Source organism: Microcaecilia unicolor, chromosome 7 (assembly GCF_901765095.1).
Source record: "Microcaecilia unicolor chromosome 7, aMicUni1.1, whole genome shotgun sequence".
Classification (NCBI taxonomy): domain Eukaryota; kingdom Metazoa; phylum Chordata; class Amphibia; order Gymnophiona; family Siphonopidae; genus Microcaecilia; species Microcaecilia unicolor.
Window position 1 is genome coordinate 142475512 of NC_044037.1, and position 21103 is coordinate 142496614.

The following is a 21103-nucleotide window of genomic DNA, read 5'->3' on the forward strand; positions in this document are numbered from 1 at the left end:
CCTGTCTCAGACAGCCTGAAAATCCTCGGCGTTACAATGGACCGCAACTTAACACTAGAGAGCTAAGTGACATCCACAACTAAGAAAATGTTCCACTCAATGTGGAAACTCAAACGCGTGAAACAATTCTTCCAGAGGGGAACATTTCGCAACTTGATACAATCTATGGTACTAAGCCATGTAAACTACTGCAATGGAATTTATGCGGGATGCAAAGAACAAACCTGAAACTTCAGACCACTTAAAACATGGCAGTTAGGCTTATCTTCGGAGAAACGCAATTTGAAAGTGCAAAACCCCATCGCGAAAAACTACACTGGCTCCCAATCAAAGAACGCATTGCTTTCAAAATCTGCACTCTGGTTCACAAAATTATCTACGGTGAAACTCCGGGATACATGACAGACTTGATTGACCTACTAACTAGAAAAACATCTGAATTTATTTATTTTGTATTTTTGTTACATTTGTACCCCGCGCTTTCCCACTTATGGCAGGCTCAATGCGGCTTACATGGGGCAATGGAGGGTTAAGTGACTTGCCCAGAGTCACAAGGAGCTGTCTGTGTCTGAAGTGGGAATCGAACTCAGTTCCCCAGGACCAAAGCCCACCACCCTAACCACTAGGCCGCTCCTCCACTCAATACGAACATACCTAAATCTGCACTATCCAAGCTGCAAAGGACTCAAATACAAACCAACTTACACATCCAGTTTTTCCTACATAAGCACACAACTGTGGAACGCATTACCAAAAGCCTTGAAAACTACGAACGACCACCTAAACTTCCGGCAAACACTAAAAACTAACCTGTTTAAAAAGGCATACCCTACCGATCCAACATAAATGCCTGATCTACTACTACTACTAATAGCATTTATATAGTGCTACCAGACGCACACAGCGCTGTACATTTGACATAGAGAGACAGTCTCTGCTCGAAGAGCTTACAATCTAGGTAACACAAACAGACAAGACATTACGGGCAAGGAAGTTACAGGGTAAAGAGGAACAGGGGAGGAGGGCAAATGAGTAGCGGTTAGGAGCCAAAGGCAGTAGTGAAAAGGTGAGCCTTCAGCATAGATTTGAAGTCAGGTAGAGATGGAACTAGACGTATGGGTTCGGGAAGACGGTTCCAGGCATAAGGTGCCGCAAGATAAAAGGAACGAAGTCTGGAGTTAGCGGTGGAGGAGAAAGGGGACAACAAGAGAGATTTGTTCAGAGAGTGGTGTTCACGGGGAGGAATGTAGGGAGAGATGAGAGAGGAGAGGTAGTGAGGGGTCATAGAGTGGATGCATTTAAAGGTCAGTAAGAGGAGTTTGAAATGTATACGGAAGCGGATAGGGAGCCAGTGAAGTGACTTGAGGAGTGGGCTAGTGTGGGCATAACGATTCTGGCGGAAAATAAGTCGAGCTGCAGAATTCTGGACAGATTGGAGAGGAGAAAGAAGATTGAGCGGAAGACCAGTGAGAAGTAAATTGCAATAGTCCAAGTGAGAAGTAACAAGGGTGTAAATAAGGGTTTTGGTGACGTGTTCAGAAAGGAAGGGGCGAAGTTTTGCTAATGTTGAAGATAAAGAAGCGACAGGTTTTGGCAATTTGTTGAATATGAGCAGAGAAGGAGAGAGAGGAGTCAAAGATGACTCCAAGGTTATGAGCCGAGGAGACGGAGGATATGAGAGCCATTAACAGAGATAGAGAATGGGGGAGGAGGGTTTAGGGGGAAAAATTAGAAGTTCAGTTTTAGCCATGTTTAATTTGAGATGGCGTTGAGACATCCAGGCAGCAATGTCAGACAAGCAGGCAGAGATTTTGTCCTGGATTAAGGTTGAGATTTCAGGGGTGGAGATGTAGATCTGAGAGTCATCAGCGTAAAGATGGTAATGAAAACCATGGGATGATATCAGGGCACCAAGGGAGGCGGTATAGATGGAGAAAAGGAGTGGTCCAAGGACAGAACCCTGAGGCATACCTACTGAAAGTGGGAGGGAAGTTGAAGAGGATCCACCAGAGTGAACACTGAAAGTACGGAGTGAGAGATAGGAAGAGAGCCAGAAAAGAACAGGTCCCTGGAATCCAAGCGAGGACAGCGTATCGAGAAGTAAGGTGTGGTCAACAGTGTCGAAAGCAGCAGATAGGTCTAGAAGGATGAGGATGGAGTAGAGACCTCTGGATTTAGCCAGAAGCAGATCATTAGAGATTATAGTAAGTGCAGTTTCAGTAGAGTGAAGAGGGTGAAATTCGGATTGAAGTGGGTCAAGAATAGGTTGAGAAGAGAGAAAGTCAAGACAGCGGCAGTGAACGACGCGTTCGAGTAATTTGGAGAGGAAAGGGAGATGGGGCGATAGTTGGAGGGACAGGTAGGGTCAAGTGAGGGTTTTTTAAGGAGTGGAGTGACAATAGCATGTTTGAAGGTCGTAGGAACAGTTGCAGTGGAGAGTGAAAGATTAAGGATGTGACAGATGACAGGGATGATAGTAGGAGAGATAGTGTTAAGTAGGTAAGTGGGGATGGGATCAGAGGAACAGGTAGTACATTTAGAGGAGGAAAGAAGAAGGGCAGTTTCTTCAGTAGAAACTTCAGAGAAGGAGGAGAAAGAAGGAAGGAGAGGAAGGAGAGTAGGGGGTGTGGACTAAGGGAGAGAGAGGTGGGGAGGGTTTGGATGAAAATTCAAGGTTAATCTTACGGATTTTATCATGGAAGTAATCAGCTAGAGTCTGTGGAGAAAGAGAAGTGGGAATAGGAGACGGAGGTACTTTGAGAAGAGAGTTCAGTGTTGCGAAGAGAAGTCGAGGGTTAGAACCAAGGGAATACAACTATACAATACAACAAAATACAATACAACAAAACTAAAGAACGTAATGGACATAACACAACTTTTCCGCTGTACGATTCCTTAGTGTAGCTGTGCCACATGAACTTTTACCACAACATCACTTTTTATTTGTTTACACCGGAGTCTGTAGCGCCTCTCCGGTACTATGTAAGCCACATTGAGCCTACAAATAGGTGGGAAAATGTGGGATATAAATGTAACAAATAAATAAATACTCACCGGCACTGTCACAGCCTCTTGTGGTGAGGGAGTTGAAACTGATGGTGTTATGTTCTATTATTTATTCTGTTCTGCCATTACCTCCACAGTTCAGGGTGAATTACATCATTAAGAAGCCGAGCCACTACATCCACAGAATAGACGATAAAACAACTATGCTATTGTCACGTCTGTGGCCGTGACCACCCTCAGACTTACATTATTTCTGGGAGTCAGCTTCTAAGCTGGCTTCTGCCTATCCTTTCTGGAGTAGTTTTCCTTCTGTGTGCTGGCTTCTTCCAGCATGGCTCTAATTACTCTACTCTACTGCACCTGGGGGTGCTGCCTGAGTTAGCTCTACCTCTGTCTCCAGCCTGGCTCTGTTTGCTCCTCTGTGCTGCACCTAGGTATTCTAAGTCTCTCTATGTTCTGTGTGCGCTCTGCCTGCTCCTTGGTTTGTGCTTCTCTCACCCGCTGGTGGCCAGAGCCAGTGACTGCCATAGTTTGTCTTGCTGTTCCTACCCGTTCCAGACTTTAGCCTAGTCCAGTCCGGTTCTTCCAGGCTGTCTGACTTGTCTCTCTTGTTTGTGCCTGGACAGCCTCTGTAGTTGCTTACTGATGGCTTCAGCTGCTCCTCAGTTGTTGAAGGGCTTTATTAATCACTTAGAGACTGCAGCCATTGCCTTTGCATCGTCTAAGGTCCCTGGTATGTTTGAGTGCTCTGTGCACTGCTTCCTTGTCTAGTTCAGTGTGAGTTTCACAATATCGACAGGCTCACCGTTATCCACATGTTTGTTCACCCCTTCAAAGAAATGTAATAGATTGGTGAGGCAAGATGCCACTTCACTTAATCCATGTTGGCTTTGTCTCATTAATCTATGCAGAGAATAAAACATAAAGTGCCCTGAAATAAATCATTAGCAACTTCACAATCTAAAATTTCCAAGGAACTGATGGATTGTAAAAGTTAAACCTTAAAAAATGAATTATGTACCAACACTAAACCCCTTCCATGATGACCTACCCTAGGTAAGTGAAGAATTTTGTAACCAGACTTTTAGAGTGATTTTAACCTAGGGTCATCAATTATAGGGAATCAAGTTGCACTTAGAAATAAGAACCCGAGCGGATTAAATTCTATCAGATCCTTTAATATCTTGGCCTTAGCAGCAGCTGACAGTACATTGATATATGCACAAGAAATTGGATTTGAATTCACAGTTGGTACTTTGGTAGACCCAGATACTTCAGGTTAGCACAGAATACATTCTCATCCTCAGTCTCCTACTATTTCTGGGATAAGCAGTATAAAATGTTTTGTACTTTTTTGGGATCTTACCAGGTATTTGTGACCTGGATTGGCCACTGTTGGAAACAGATGCTGGGCTTGATTGACCTTTGGTCTGTCCTAGTATGGCCATACTTATGTACTAAATTGGCCACTGTTGGAAGCAGGATACTGGCTTGATGAACCTTTAGTCTGACCCAGTATGTCAATGCTTATGATCTTGTAATCTTAATGCTGGGGAGCACTTACTACAACAGGCTGCATTAGATTACATCACTCATTACAGTGCAGGTGTCATCCCGATTGTCCTCGGAGAACAATCCTTCAAAATTAAGATGCTGAACAGAATCAGCTCCAGGACTGACCCTTGAGATACGCCATTCTCACATTTCTTCCAAATGAATGCCATATACCACTACTTTACTTCATCTGCATGTGGATGGGTTCCATAGTGGTCAACTGGATAAAAATGTGTTAAATGACAGATGACGTAAAGTAGTGGTATATGGCATTCATTTGGAGGAGTTGGAGATGAAGGACAAACCTAGGGCTGAATTGTTGAATGTCTTGGACTATAATTCTCCTCCAAGTGAGGCTGTAATGTTTCCTGTCCACAGTGTCCTGAAGAATGCATAGATGGAGAACTGCTGGACCTCTCTCTCTGTGCCTACAGAGGCTCCTAGATTTGGGAAGGTGCTGTTACCCCACAACTCCACGGTGGTTGAATCTGCTCTCAAAAGAGCTAGAAGTTCCAAGACTCATGCCTTAGCTCCCCAAGACAAGGAGGCTCCAGACTCTTTTGGGAGGATAAGCCTCAATACTTATCTCCCACATCCAGATCTAGCAGCTCTACACGAGCATGTACTTGAAGTCCCTGGTTTCCAGTGTGTTTCACTTTGCAAGCAGTCTCCCGTTGGAGCAAGCTGCAGAGTTTTGCCAGCTAGCCCAGAAGCAGAATTTCTGCAGGGAATAGTTGGCTTGGGGCACCTTTGACTCTTTGAATTTGGCGTCTAGACTCTCCAATTTGGGTGTCTGGATGCACAGACTCTCATGCAGCATGTCTCAGACCTAGAACTAGTGGTTCAGAAGAGGCTGTCAGATGTCTTCTGCTGAGGTGATAATCTTTTTGGGGACAGAGTGAAAGAGGTTACGGACCTCATCAAAAAGCATGCTGACACCATCAAGTCCCTTTCTTGGCCTACTCCTTCTGCGGCCTTCACTTTTTGGAGGTTTTCTTGAGGGAATAGGAGAGGTTCCTACTACTCTCAAAGACATAGATATGCCCCTTCTTCCTCTCCTCAGCAACAGACCCAGGCCCAGTGCTCCTGGCCTAGACAGCAGTGAGTGCAGAAATCCCAGCCAAATCCCCAGTCTAAGCAAGAGAGAATTGCTACCATAAAAGTATCTGTCCCGGGCGACCTACCAGTAGGATGGAGGCTGAATTTTTTTCCCAAGAAAGGTGGCTCCTGGTAACCTTGGACTGGTAGGTTCTTCAAATAATCCAGGTGGGTTACACCCTCAGCTTTCATCCTCCAAATTGCCGACCGAGAGCGTCAAACTTCAGCTCTTAGCACAAGGAAGTATCTCTTCCCTTCTGAAGGCCCACGTGGCCAAACCCATTCCACTAGGGGAAGAAGGGAAGGGATTTATTCCAAGTCCTTCTTGGTCCCAAAAAGATAGGGGATTGGGGTGGGGGTGACAATTTCGTCCCATCCTAGTCCTAAGAGCCCCGAACAAATGTCTGGTCAAAGAAACGTTCAGGATGATTTCCCTGGGCACCCTTCTTTTTATGATTCAGAAAAACAATTGGCTATGATTTCTGGACTTAAAAGGATAAGGAAACACCACTACCAATATTGCATCTGCCAGTTGACCGTGTGTCCACTGCCAGGGTATTCACAAAATGCCTCGCTGTAGTCGCTGCATTGCTACACAGACTGGGAGTTCATATGTTTCCCTGCTTGGACGATTGGCTGGTCCAGAGTGTGTCAGTGGAAGATGCTCACGAGACAATGCAGAGAATATTCAGTTGTTGGAGCTACCAAAGATCGTCTCAAGTCCCACTTGATCCCAGTCCAGGAAATGAACTCCTGCTAAACACACAGCATGCTCTGGCCTGTCTCCCTCCGCAATGTGCAGATTCCCTTGTTGCGGTTGCCACTCAGGTCCAGAGCAGTCAGCAGGTCACAGCTTAGCAGATGTTGAGGTTGATGGGCCTCCACAGTGCTTGTCACTCCCATAGCACACCTGCACCTAATAGGGCACCCAGTGGACCCTAGCTTCTCAGAGGTGTCTAGCCACAGGGAACCTTGTGGATGTCATCACAGTTACTCTAGAGCTAGTTCAGTCACTTCTCTGGTGGATTGTTCAATCCAGTTTGACTCTGGGACTCCCATTCCAAATTTCTCCTTATCGGAAGGTCCTAACTATGGATACATCCATTCTCAGGTGGGGAGCCCATATCGATGGGTTTCACATCCAGTGGACCAGATCTGCTCAGGAGTCCTGACTTCACATTAACCTCCTAGAGTTATGGGCAATATGTCAGCTGCTGAACCAAATTGTGCTCATTTAGATGAACAATCAGGTTGCAATGAAGTATGTCAACAAGCAGGGGGATATGAAATCCTTCCCCGATGTGGCAGTGGGCCACCGGTCATGGCATGGTGCTCTGAGCCATATACCTGGCAGGGAAAAGCAACAGCCTGATGGACAGATTGAGCAGGGTGATGCAACCATATGAGTGGTCTCTCAGCATGGGCATAGCCTGCAGGATCTTCCGAGAGTGGGGTACCCTCTTGGTTCTTTTTGCCGCTCATCTCAACAGTGTCCTTCAGTACTGCTCTAGATTTGGGTTACACAACAGGCTAGCGTCAGATGCCTTCCTCCTGGTTTGGGAAGAGGGTCTCCTTATCCTCCCATTCTTTTGATAGGGAAAACGTTTCTGAAACTCAAGCAAGACTGGGGAACCATGATCCCCATTGCTTCTTACTGGCTGAACCAGATCTGGTTCGCTCTTCTTCTGGAGTTGTCCTCTGAAGAACCGTGGAGACTAGATTGCTTTCTGACCCTCATTATGAAGAATGAGGGGTCTCTTCTGCATCACAGCCTCCAGTCACTGTCCCTCACAGCCTGGAGAGCATAGAATTTGCACCTCTGCAGCTGCCCGAGGGTATCTCCAGGATCCTGCTGGCTTCCAGGTCAACATTCCACTAAGAGGGGTTATACTTTTAAATGGAGATTTGCTGTCACCTGCTGGTGAACACACAAATCACTTTTAATGCTGAACCCAGAAAACCTGGCATTGAAATTAAGTTTGCATATTCAAGGAGTCATTTTGTTGATGTGCCCACGCATGGACATCATTGTGTATGTCGCATAGAATATATGCACACAAACCTGCACCTGTACATTTCTATGCATATGTTTTTCTTCAGTACATATGTGCATTGAATGACATCTCTAGCCACACAGTTTATAAAATCCCAGGGTACTTTTCAACAACCCTTTTTTGCCTTGGACATCTTCACCTCTCTCATCTATGTAAGATTACCCTCCACATGTGTTGCAATAAAAGTGTCTTGATAGCTCACTCATCTTAAAATTCTGTGATATCACAATGCATCTTAGCAGCATTGTTCCTTGAAGTCTGTTATGTCACTGTGTCTTTGCAAATGCTTTAACTAGCTGCATTGGATAGCAGAGGATTGACCTAAAAGCTAATGGAAAAATCAATTTGAGGCACTTGGGTCCCCCCCCCCCCCAGTCACTTAGTTTGTGCAAAGTATGCAAAATATTTGAAAGCCATAGCTAAATATATCTTATTCTTAGGAGCTTCAGTTGACAAGCACGGTGGCATGAGCTCATAGATAACCATTTTAAAGCAAAATGAACTTAGATTGATTGCTCAAAATATCATCTGATTTTTCTATTGCTTCCAGTTATTCCCAGTCTCCTAGCTGTTTTGTCAATTAATTCCTGTTTTTGCTTCTTGCATGAAGAGGTGTGCAGTTATTTTCAAGATATCAGCATGTTCGAATAGTAACATATACTGTTTGGAGGATTTCCAGGTCATGCTGGTTGAGATACTATAAGCAATTTTGGTGGAAAGTAGGGGAGGATCTTTTCCCCCTGCCACTTTTCATTTTTTCCGTAAAGATCTCTCTTTTCATTACTTTATCATTCTCACTCTGGTTCATCTTTTCCCTTCACTTTATTTTCTCTTGCTTGTTCCATCTACTGCCTGCTCCCTTATTTCTTCAGCTCTTTTGTTTTCCTGGTTAATTACTTGTATTAATCCGCAAACAAATCTTTTCCGGAGATGGGTAGGCGGTAGAACGAGAGGACATGAAATGAGATTGAAGGGGGGCAGACTCAGGAAAGATGTCAGGAAGTATTTTTTCACAGAAAGGGTGGTGGATGCTTGGAATGCCCTCCCGCGGAAGGTGGTGGAGATGAAAACGGTAACGGAATTCAAACATGCGTGGGATATACATAAAGGAATCCTGTGCAGAAGGAATGGATCCTCAGAAGCTTAGCCGAAATTGGGTGGTGGAGCTGGAGGGGGGAAGAGGGGTTGGTGGTTGGGAGGCGAGGATAGTGGAGGGCAGACTTATACGGTCTGTGCCAGAGCCGGTGATGGGAGGCGGGACTGGTGGTTGGGAGGCGGGGAATCCTGCTGGGCAGACTTATACGGTCTGTGCCCTGAAAAAGACAGGTACAAATCAAGGTAAGGTATACACATATGAATTTATCTTGTTGGGCAGACTGGATGGACCATGCAGGTCTTTTTCTGCCGTCATCATCTACTATGTTTCAGACTGGCTCCTCTGTGGCTAAGGGATTTCAGTTCATTCTCTTACATAATATTGAATCATTGAATGGTTAATGGCACACATCAATTATTTGGTGTTCTGATCAAAGCACATCCCTGTTTTTGGATTTATAGATGTATTGTATGGCCTTATTTGCATTTTGTGGGTTATGCTTATTCCTACCTCATTATCCCTCTTTAAGAGATGCCTTTTTTTATATTCTTTCAGATACCATTTCAGATTTGGGAAGCAATTTAAGTCAGGTAGTAGAAAGCAGTCATCTCAGTGTTCAGTGTTTGGCTCATTTGCAGCTTCCTGAAATGGATGAAGATAGTGCTGAGTCAGCAAATGAAATGGAAGTTACTGAATTACAAAAACTGTCACCATTGTTGCAGGTAATCATATTAAAGGATTTATAATTTTATGGATTTATAACTTTAAACTGGAAGTAAATTATTTCACTTTTTTTTTTTTTTTTTTTTTTTTTTTTTTGCATTTTCATACCCGTCAAGTAGTCTTATCTTGCATTAGATAGCCCACTTGTCCAGTGTTCCCTCTAATTTCTTCTGGGATAAGTGCAGATATGTTCTGTTTTTGCTCACTTAATTTTTTGATGTGAGCATCAGGCATGGGAGTCTCTCAGTTTCTATCCTCTGCTGTCTTCTCTCTGCCACCCCGCAGCTTCTATCCTCTGCTTCCTTCCTTATCTCCCTTCCTCCCGCCATCAGCAGCTTTTCCCCTTCTTCATCTTCCCTTAGCATTTGCCCCTGTTTCCTAGCTCCTCTGTCTAGCATCTGCACCCTATTTCCTCCTTCCACTCCCTCAAAATCCTCTCCTATGTCTCTTTATTTCAAATCCCTAGCATCCTTTACCGTGTCTTTTAACCTCCCAAACAAAGTGTTGCCAAATTTGTTAAGAAAATAAGCTATATAGAAGGTAATATCCACATAGCTTTCAGATCATCAGATGGTATGTTCAGTAATACACTTTATTGCTAAATGTACATGGGTCCATTCATCATCTGCATATCCAGAATAATTACTGCTTAAGTGATTTTCTTTCCACCTAAGTACCTTACTCTACACACCTATGTGTCTTTATAAAATACTAGGGGCAAAATGACATATTTTGCATCTAGATTGATGCTGTGGACATGATGCCTGTTTAGGCATAAATGTTCCTCCATAAATCCCGATTTTGACCATTCTCTGCCCAAACTTTGCCCCTAAAAGCTTCCACATGTAGGTTGTGTAAAACCTTGTCTCTGTGGATATTTATATGCACATAACCCTAGGATAATTTTATAAAAGCCCTTTAATGCAGGTAAAAGAGTCTTCCCATATAAAGAATGTTGTACAAAATTACCCTCATAAAGTGTATGTACAGACCTGCCTCAGAATATGAGAAAATTTATCTGAGATCATTGGGGAGAGGAAGTAACCTAGAGATTAGAGCAATAGCCTGAAAACCATGGTACTAGGGTTCACATTAGCAGTCACTGGATATCAGAAAGATTGTTGCTAGATGGAAAAGATTTAGTTAATTTTACAATTAATACCTACAGCAATCAGCTTCTTGTTTTAATTACAGATGTACAGGAATTTAAAATGTTTTGTGCCCACCCGTGCTCCAAATTTCCATTCTTTGTACTGAGTCTCTCAAGTTTCCACTCAGGAATGTTGTGGCTTTAAAAGGTTAAGTGTCTCTGGAGGCCTTGTATGTACCTGAAGTGTGAAAAGTTGTGCCGGTCTGTAGGATTGTTCTAAATGCAATTTATAACTAGTCGAAACCAGTCACTACACCATCTTCCTTCTGTCTTCCGCTTCTTCCCCCGCATCATAATTTCTCCCTCTTCCTTTTCTGGCCGTATCATTTTAAAGGAGTGAGTGTTATCGTCTCCTACCACAGATGGAGGTAGAGAAACTGATCTTTTCCAGTGAACTCATCAGTATAATCTGCTGGTACTCAGTGGAAAACTCCTGTATTTTCTGTACCTTTAGCAGATGACCTTTAGGTCATTTGGGCTGGTACTCCCGGTCCCTGGCCTCGCTCTCTGCTCTGTATGCCATGGCCGCACAGCAAGGTTCAACCTAATGGCTGTTCCCATGTTCCTGGTTCCTGGACCGGACCTTGTTGAGTGCAGAACACAGCTGTGCTGTCTCCAGTCACACTTCTTAGTATCCAGTGGCTAATGCTTTGGCTCAGCCTCCAGGTCCCAATCTCCCTCTTCTCATTGTCCATTCAACCTGTTTGGGAATTATTCCCCCAGGCTCCCCTGCAGCACCCGAACAGTTTCAATTGATTGTGTCTGATTTAGCTTTATTCCTTTATCCAGGGAATAAAATTAATTGAGTTTAAAAAAAATGCAAGAACAAAAATGGATAGTACGGGGGGCGGAGCAAGATGGCGGCTTCGACAACGCTCCACGAGTAGCTCCGGAGATTTGAGAGGTTCAACCCTTCCCTTCAAGCTTTTTTCTTCAGGAAATATTTCTTTTTTTTCAGCATGCCGCATACGAAGAGGAAGGGTTTGGTTAGAGCCAAGACCCAACCGGCACTAACATCGACACCGAACCAGCAAACCCTGGAAACCTACCTCGTGCGCTCCTCACTTTTAGCGGTAGGAGATCCCGCTGAGTTACAGGACCAGGAAGAGTCTGAACCCCTGGGACAGGACATTTCATTGTCCCCCCCGCCGCATTATCCTCCGCCGCAGCCAGCAGAACCCAACAGCGGGGGTGCTTCTAATTCTCGCGAGAGCGAAGGGAGAAACACACGAGTGGGGCCTGCAGTTGGGATTCCTGCTGAGGTCCATTTTCCATCTGGGACTTCTCATTTAACAATGCAGAACCCAAGTAAGGGTTCCACTGCGTCGGCTACCCTTGAGGCGATTTGGGAGATGTTACAGACTGTTCAGGCATCGACCGGCAAGATTGAAGGACTGGTGAGCAATGTTCAAGATTTAACCGTTTCATTTGCATCAATGAAAGGTGAATTAACTGATAAAATTAACCATCTAACAGCAGAAAATGCAAAATTGAAAGAAATTTCTACTAAGTTGATAAAGGATACAAATGCCATAAATAACAAATTGGAATACTTCGAGAATTACAACAGGAGGTTAAACCTTCGGTTACTAAACTTTCCCTGTACACCAGTGTACTCTCCAATGGAGATATTTAAGAAATATTTGGTGGACAATTTGAATTTTTCTTCTGATAATATACCTCCTGTGAATAAAATGTATTATTTACCTACAAAAAAGAATAGTGACATTCAACCACAAGGAGATTTGAACGTTACTGATTTACTAGAATCTTCCATTACATCTACAACAGAGAGAAAAACTTTATTGGTATCTTTTATATTTCAACAAGATCTGGATTCAGTAAGAAAGATGGCCTTAAGAAACTTACAAACCCCTTTTTATGGAGGGAAAATCTGGGTATTCCCAGACGTAACAAAACAAACCCAGGCCAGAAGAAAGGATTTTCTTGCATTGCGAACTGAAGTTTTGGCGTTGGGTGCTGTTTTTAATTTAAATTACCCATGCAAATGTAATATAAAATATCAGGGTGTAAAATATGTTTTTCTTTTTCCAGAACATTTAAAACAATTTATAGATCAAAAAAAGATATTGTAATGCCGGTCTGTGTCATACAGTCTGAACACTTCCGAGTGGGTAATTTATAGAATAGGCAAGTATGGAGCAATTAGCTAAGTCTTTCTTTAAAAATTTATGTAAAACTCTTATCTTCCAAGTTAATAACGGCTCATGCCCCCCTAAGTTGGTGGTCTAATTCAAGTCATTTTATTTTACTTTAAATGTTACCTTAAGAATTTCTGACTATTTTTTTTTCCTATTCAAGTAGTAATTGCTTGTAAATTTTTGAAAATGGATAAATAAAAATTAAAAAAAAAAAAAAAAAATGCAAGAACTAAAACCTAGTGGGCAGAGGGATGGTGGAGATGCCTGAACAGTCAGGCAGGTTTGCAAGTGCAGGCTAAGTGTCTTGGAATGCCTGCCATTAGAGGCTACTCTGCAGATAAGCTACTGGTTCTGTCTGCCCTTCTTGAGATAGATTGTTCCTGACTCAGGGAATGGTCCTGGGGGGGAGGGGGCAGGGGAATCAGGGGCCCATCAAAGCCGCCTTGTAGGTTCCCAGCATGTAGGCATCGAGACTCGTGGTCCTGATGTCTTTTGAAATGAACACCATGTTTGAACATGCCCTTTTCTCTCCTGCATTTTTTGTGTATCAGAAGATCTCACAGTCTCCTTGGGGGGACTGGGTTGTTCGGGAGACTCCAGAGGATCTGGAGGGTCTTTAATATCCCCAATGCCCCTTGAATTCAGATTCTGTGCATGATCCTCCTTTGAGAGAGGCGGTATGGTCACATGTGATCCAGCTTTTCTAATGGGACAGCTCTCTTGTCTCATTGATGCGGTTATGGATGCCATTGGGCTCCCCAGAACTTCTGCTGCTGACCCTTCCGACGGGGACCCTTTTTTTAGAGGGATTAGTGGGGGCCCCCAAAACATTTCTGCTCCACAAGGATCTATCTTGCATAATGTTGGGGAAGGGTGAGGTTCCCTGGATAGGGCTCTAAGGGGCCAGGGTCCCTGATCGCCTATATATGTTTGTCCCTGAGGAGCTAGAAGGATACTGGACTTACCCTAAGGTGGATGCTCTTGCCACAGAGACCACCATACCCATGCAAGGAGGTTTGGTCCTCATGGAGCTCTATGAAAAGTGAGTGGAGCAGCAGTATAGGTTAGAATTTGCCTTTGGGGCATCTGGCTTTCAAGCTGCCATCTCCGGGGGCTATGCGATGCGGGCTATGCTGTGTTGGTTACAAGTTCCTAGAGGTCTCTTGCCTGGAGTCTGGTGCAACTTTCCTGGTGGATGACCTTTACAATCTGCTGCATCTTTACAATGGCTGCCTCTGTAGTAGGCTGCCATTAAGCTGAAAATTCGGTCTCCAAGAAGCTCTCCAGTCAGCTATCCTTTTGGAGACCATTATTTGAGGAAGAAAATGGAAAGTAAGTTAAGGATATGGAGGAGGATTGCCCTCTCTGGCAGAAAGGTCCTCAACAATACTCAGTAACTAGAGTTCACTCTAAAGGAGCGGGCTGTTTTGGGCTGATTTGGCTTTGGGCACAGGTAGACCTTTTAACAAGAGATCCAGAGACTCTGGTCCTTTCAGGCATTTCCAGTGAAGGTGCGCTGAACCCCTTAGTGGTTCTGGTAGGGGTCATCTTTGATCAGTGGGTTCTGGAAGTAGTCAAGAAGGATTACTCCCTGGAGCTAGTCTACACCATTCCCAATGCCTTCCTACTATGTCTTCCTGTGCCTTGGAGCTAAAGCAGCAGTCCATTGCCCTTACCCTGCAGCATCTTCTCAAGCTGGGGGCAGTGGAGCCTATCCTGATGGTAGAATATGGCCTGGAGCGGAATTCCATTTATTTCATAGTCCCAAAAAAGGGTTGCTCTTTTTGTCCCATCCTGGATCTCAAAGGAGTGAATATTTGTCTCCAGGTACAGCACTTTTGCATGGAGACTGTTTGGTCTGTGATCACCTCAGTTCATTCGAGCGAGCTCTTAATCTCCTTGGACTTTATGGAGCTCTATTTGGCACTTCTTTCAGGTCAAGTATAAAATATAATCTAAATTAAGGGTTAATTTCAAGTTCTTGATTTCACCTGGGATATTCCTTATAACTGTATATAATAAAGAAAAACATACTGCAAAAAAAACATAGTAGTCGAATGCTCATGCATACATACAAGCCTCGTTTATATCACATGTTGGTTTTCTTGGAAAAAAAGCCTAAATATTGTTTGTTGCTCTACAGGACCCCTGATGAAGGCCTGCGTGCTGAAAAATGGCCCATGTTGGGTTTTTACCTGTATGTTGCAATTGATGAATATGGATTTACCTGTTTACTGAATTTGAAGAATAAACCCAGTTTTCTGGAAAATCAGCCATTGGTTGGTTTGGAACTTGTTTGTGGTGACCTCTATCCTTGTGTTGTTTTCCTGATTTTTTTTTTTTTTTTTTGTGGAATGTGTTTTTCCTTTTTTCCCTTTTTTTCCCCCTTGCATTCCCATAGTGGACCATCACAAACAGTGCCCCACTTTTGTGTGCTTGATCACCATTTTCAGTTTTTGGGCACTTCCCTTTGGGTTGGCCGTGGTTTCTCGACAGTTTTTCATTTATGCAGTCATGTCTTTTGATGATGTTACAGACAAGGCTGATAAAGATTTAGGATTCAAGGTGGTCTATTTGTAGAAGATTTATAACAGTGAGTAATTGAATGTTTGACACCATGAAATACAGTCAATTGATGATATGATGAGAATTTCGATAATTAATTGAGCTGACTGGTGAGATGTAGAGTTTGTGATACATGTGTTGGCATAGAATTGGGCTGATCAAGATGGGATTAATGTATATCTTTTTAATTTTGTTTTAGTTTTTTTTTGAAGGGGTATGTTGATCACCCCTGATTTTTAGGTATGTATTGATACATTATTGGATTTGAGCAAATCCATTCAACGTTTTATATATGTTCTAATGACTATATATGTTTTGATCACACTTTTATATGTTTGGAAAGTGGTTTGTCTTATCTCCTCCTCCATTTTACTTTTGAATGTGTAATGCATTTGTTGTACTTTATTTTATCATTTGCTGTTACGACGTTTTATATATTTGAGAAGATATATATATATACATATATATATATACATAATTTGAGATGATGTTATTACTATTTTTATGTTTTTATTTGTAGTTTTACCCCCTGATGCAGCCTGAGGGCGAAACGTGGCCACGTCGGGTACTGTTTTTGTCTTGGTTTGAATAAATTATTTCTTTGTTTTTTTATATATGTGTATCGGTCTACTTTTTATAATAGACCATTTCTGTTCTGTTCCAGGCTGCACTCTCACTTAGTTGTGTTTCTTTTTAGGTCAATCTAAGTTATGTCCTCGCTGTTTGAGCTTGGGGGCTAGGGATACCCCATCAGTGATAATATTCAGCCTGCTTGTCTTCGGAGAAAATGAAGATACATACCTCTATATCCGAGGACAGCAGGCTGAATATTATCACAACCTACCCTCCTCCCCTTTGGAGTTGTTCCTCTTCTCTACATTGCTTTTCATTAAACTAAAGGCGACACGCTCGCGTCATGGGCGGGAACCTGCTCGCGCATGCGCGGTGCATCTTTTCCCGTTCGACGTCGCGTTCTGGAAAGTTCTTATTTTTTTACAAGTTCCGTCGCAGTTGACGACCCATCAGTGATAATATTCAGCCTGCTGTCCTCGGAGAATACCTGCTACAGGTATGTATCTTCATTATTTGGTGCAGGAAGTAGTGGTGCTGGGACTACTTGATAACAGTGATCATAATATGATCAGATTTGATATCAGCTCTGGAGTAAGTACACACAGGAAATCCAATACGTTAGCATTTAACTTTCAAAAAGGAGAGTATGATAAAATGAGAAGAACGGTTAAAAAAAAAACTTAGAGGAGCAGTTCGCCCTTTCCTTTCTGAGCACACTACCAGAACCCTCACCCACACTCTTATCACCTCTCACTTAGACTATTGCAACTTGCTTCTCACAGGTCTCCCACTTAGCCATCTCTCTCCTCTTCAATCTGTTCAAAATTCTGCTGCACGATTAATATTCTGCCAGTGTCATTATGCTTATATTACCCCTCTCCTCAAGTCACTTCACTGGCTTCCTATCCGTTTCCGTATACAGTTCAAACTCCTCTTATTGACCTATAAGTGCATTCACTCTGCAGCTCCTCAGTACCTCTCCACTCTCATCTCTACCTACATTCCTCCCCGGGAACTCGGTTCACTGGGTAAATCTCTCTTATCTGCACCCTTCTGCTCCACTGCTAACTCGAGTCCAGACTCCGTTCCTTTTATCTTGCTGCAACATATTCCTGGAATAGACTTCCTGAGCCGGTACGTCAAGCTCCATCTCTGGCCATCTTCAAATCTAAGCTAAAAGCCCACCTTTTTGCTGCTGCTTTTAACTCCTAACCCTTGTTCACTTGTTCAGAACCCTTATTTTATCATCCTCACTTTAATATTCCCTTATCTCTTGTTTGTCCTGTTTGTCTGTCCTAATTAGATTGTAAGCTCTGTCGGGCAGGGACTGTCTCTTCATGTTCAAGTGTACAGCGCTGTGTACATCTAGTAGCGCTATAGAAATGATAAGTAGTAGTAGTAGTAGTAGTAGTAGTTGCGAAGGTCAAAAATTTACATGAGGCATGGATGCTGTTCAAAAATACCATCCTGGAAGCCCAGGCTAGTTTATATTCCATATATTAAAAAAGAGGAAGCTAGGCCAAATGACAGCCGGCTTGATTAAAAACTGAGGTGTAGGAAGCTATTAGCTAAAAGAAAATCCTTCAGAAAATGAAGAAGGATCTGACTGAAAATAATAAGAAACAGCATAAGGAATGGCAAGTCAAGTGTAAAGTGCTGATGAGGAAGGCAAAAACTCGCAAGAGTTGCATTGGACTCCCTCAAGGATTCCATTCAGGACTTACTGTGTTAGACAGATGCATCCCCATGATTGTAGCCAGATCCCCTATCGCTTCAAATGCAGGTCACATGACCTCAGTGACTTACTGGTGCTAGACAGATGCACCCCCCTGGTTGTTAGCCGGATCCCCTACCGCTTCAAATTTGGGTCACGTGACCTCAACAACTTGTGCTAGAGATACACGTCCCTCTGGTTGTTAGCCAAATCCCTTACCGCTTCAAACTCAGGTCACGTGATCTCAGTGTAAGCAGGCTGCTCCGGTAGTCTCTTCCAGCATTACTGTATTTTTGGAATGCTCTGTATCTTTCTGTATCTGTATTCTTTCCAATGTGCATCACCTTGCATTTGTCCACATTAAATTTCATCTGCCATTTGGACGCCCAGTCTTCCAATTTCTTAAGGTCTTCCTGCAACAGTACGCACGTGTTTTAACAACCTTGAATAGTTTTCTATCATCTGCAAATTTGATCACCTCACTCGCCATTTTGATTTCTATATCATTTATAAATACATTAAATAGTACCGGTCCCTGTATACATCCCTGCGGCACTCTACTGTTCACTGTCCTCCATTGAGAGAAATGACCTTTAACCCTACCCTCTGTTTTCTGTCCAATAACCAATTCCTAATGCACTCCAGAACCTTGCCTCCTAGCCCATGACTTCTTATTTTTCTCAGGAGTCTCTCATGAGAAACTTTATCAAAAGCTTTCTGAAAATCTAGATATACTACATCAACTGGCTCACCTTTATCCACATGTTTATTCATGCCTTCAAAGAAATGAAGCAAGTTGATGAGGCAAGACTTCCCTTGGCTGAACCCATGCTGGCTCCGTCCCATTAAACCATGTTTGTCTGCTTGTGCTATAATTTTATTCTTTCTAATAGTTTCCACTATTTTGCCCAGCATCGACGGGATCACCTCTAGAACCCTTTTTAAAAATTGGCGTCACATTGGCCACTCTCCAATATTCAGGTACTACGGATGATTTTAATGATGTGTTACATATTGCTAACAGCAGATCAGCAATTTCATGCTTGAATTCTTTGTGTACCCTTGGATGTATGCCATCAAATCCAGGTGATTTACTACTCTTCAATTTGTCGATTTGGTTCAGTACATCTTCCAGGTTCACCGAGATTTCTTTCAGTTCCTCCACATCATCAGCCTTAAAAACCATTTCCAGTACAGGCAGATCTCTTACATCTTCTTCCGTAAAGACAGAAGCAAAGAATTCATTCAGTTTCTCTGCTGTGGCGTTGTCCTCCCTGAGTGCCCCTTTTGCTACTTTGTGATCTCACGGTCCCACAGATTCCCTCACAGGCTTTCTGCTTCTGATGTACCTGAAAAAGTTGTTACTGTGAGTTTTAGCCTCTGCGGCAAGTTTCTCTTCATATTCTCTTTTAACCTTCTTTATTAATGCTTTCATCTGACTTGCCAGTGGTTATGTTGCTTCTTATTTTCTTTGGGTCCTTTTTCCCTTCTTTCAAGGACAATTGTTTGGCTGTAATGGCCTCTTTTACTTCACCTTTTAACCGAGCTGGCTGACATTTTCTCTTTTTTCCACCTTTGCAAATACGTGGAAGGCATCTGGACTGGGCTTCCAATATGGTATTTTTGAATAACATCCATGCCTGATTGAGTGTCCTAACCTTTGCAGCTGCTCCTTTTTGTTTCTTTATAACCATTTTCCTCATTTTATTATAGTCACCCTTTCAAAAATTAAATGCAGCTACAGTAGATTTCTTTTGATAGTTCATCCCAGATAGTAGCTCAAACTTAATCATGTTATAATCACTGTTTCCTAAAGGACCCAACACCGCCACCTCTTGCACTATGCCCTGCACGCCACCAAGGACCAGATCCAAAATGGCTCCCCCTCGCATCAGTTCCTGGACCAGCTGCTCCAAGAAACAGTTGTTTATTACATCTTGAAATTTTATCGCCCTGGCACTCCCTGATATAACTTTTAGCCAGTCAATATCGGGGTAATTGAAATCACCCATTATTACAGCATTGTCCAGTTTACCAGCTTTCCTAATCTCTGTAAACTTTTCTTCATCTGTCTGTTAGTTCTGTCCTGGCGGATGAAAGTATAGCCCTACGAGAATACTCCTTTCCTTCACACATAGAATTTCTATCCATAATGATTCCACGCTCCTATCTGTGTCATGTGGAAAGTTTATTTTATTTGACTCAATTCCCTCTTTAACATATAGCGCAACCCCACCCCCCTCCAATTTGATCCTTCTATCATTGCGATACAATTTGTACCCTGTTAACACAGTGTCCCATAGATTGTCCTCTTTCCACCAAGTCTCTGAGATGGCTATTATATCTACCTCATCATTTAGTGCTATATATTCTGGTTTTCCTTTCGTATTTTTTAGGCTTCTAGCATTTGTGTACAGGCACTTCAAATTGTGTTTCTTCCTTTGATCTACAAGCTGCTTAGAAGTGGAAGGGAATAATGCTCATCCTTTATCCTGCTCTCTCATTAAGCACACCTGGCTTTCTTTCAGCAATGTTGAAATCTCTCTACTGGGATTCCCTAAATGTCCTGTCTCATTAGTATCCTTGAAGAATACTCCACACCGAACCATGCACTCCTGGGCGACTGTCGACTCCCCCCTCCCCCATTCTAGTTTAAAAGTTGCTCTATCTCCTTTTTAAAAGTTAGCACCAGCAGCCTGGTTCCATCCCGGTTAAGGTGGAGCCCATTCTTTCGGAACAGTCTCCCCCTTTCCTAGAATGTTGCCCAGTTCTTAACAAGTCTGTCCCTCATCCCTGGACCATCGTCTCAACCACTCATTGAGACTTCGGATATCTGCCTGCATTTTGGGTCCGGCTTGTGGAACGGGGAGCATCTCTGAAAATGCGATCCTGGAGGATCTGGACTTCAGCTTTCTACCCAAGAGCCTGTTTGGCTTCCAGAACCTCCCTCCCAGATTTTCCTATGTGATTGGTACCCACATATACGAAGACAGCTGACTCCTCCCCAGCACTATGTAAGATCCTGTCTAGGTGACGCATGAGGTCCGCCAGCTTCGCACCAGGCAGAGGCAGTTCACCAGGCGATCCTCACGTCTACCAGCCACCCAGCTATCTATATGCATACTGATCGAATCGTCAGCTACAACAGCTGTCCTAACCTTTCCCTCCTGGGCAGAACTTGGAGACATATCATCGGTGCGAGAGTGTAGTACTGTAGCTTGTGATAATGTGCCTGATCTATTTTTGGTAAGGGAATAATATATACCAAGATCAGCTAAGGTATTGTCTCATTGTCACTTATGAAAAAGCATTGTCATTTTCCCTCATCTTTCACTCCTCCTTCAGACTCCCACAAAGAGAGGAAGTAATGTGCTCAGAAGTATGTCAGTTTTGAAAGCAGCTAAAGCA

At 43.2% G+C, this 21103-nt stretch overlaps 1 protein-coding gene across 1 annotated transcript in view; it reads left to right on the forward strand.

Annotated features, from left to right (window-relative positions):
• The window catches only part of LOC115474937 (pericentrin-like), an 899709-nt gene that overhangs the window by 213819 nt on the left and 664787 nt on the right, over window positions 1–21103 (forward strand). Inside the window, exon 5 of the mRNA XM_030210648.1 lies at window positions 9364–9530. Within this exon, the coding sequence (XP_030066508.1) occupies window positions 9364–9530 (167 nt within the window). The remainder of the gene's footprint in view (window positions 1–9363; window positions 9531–21103) is intronic.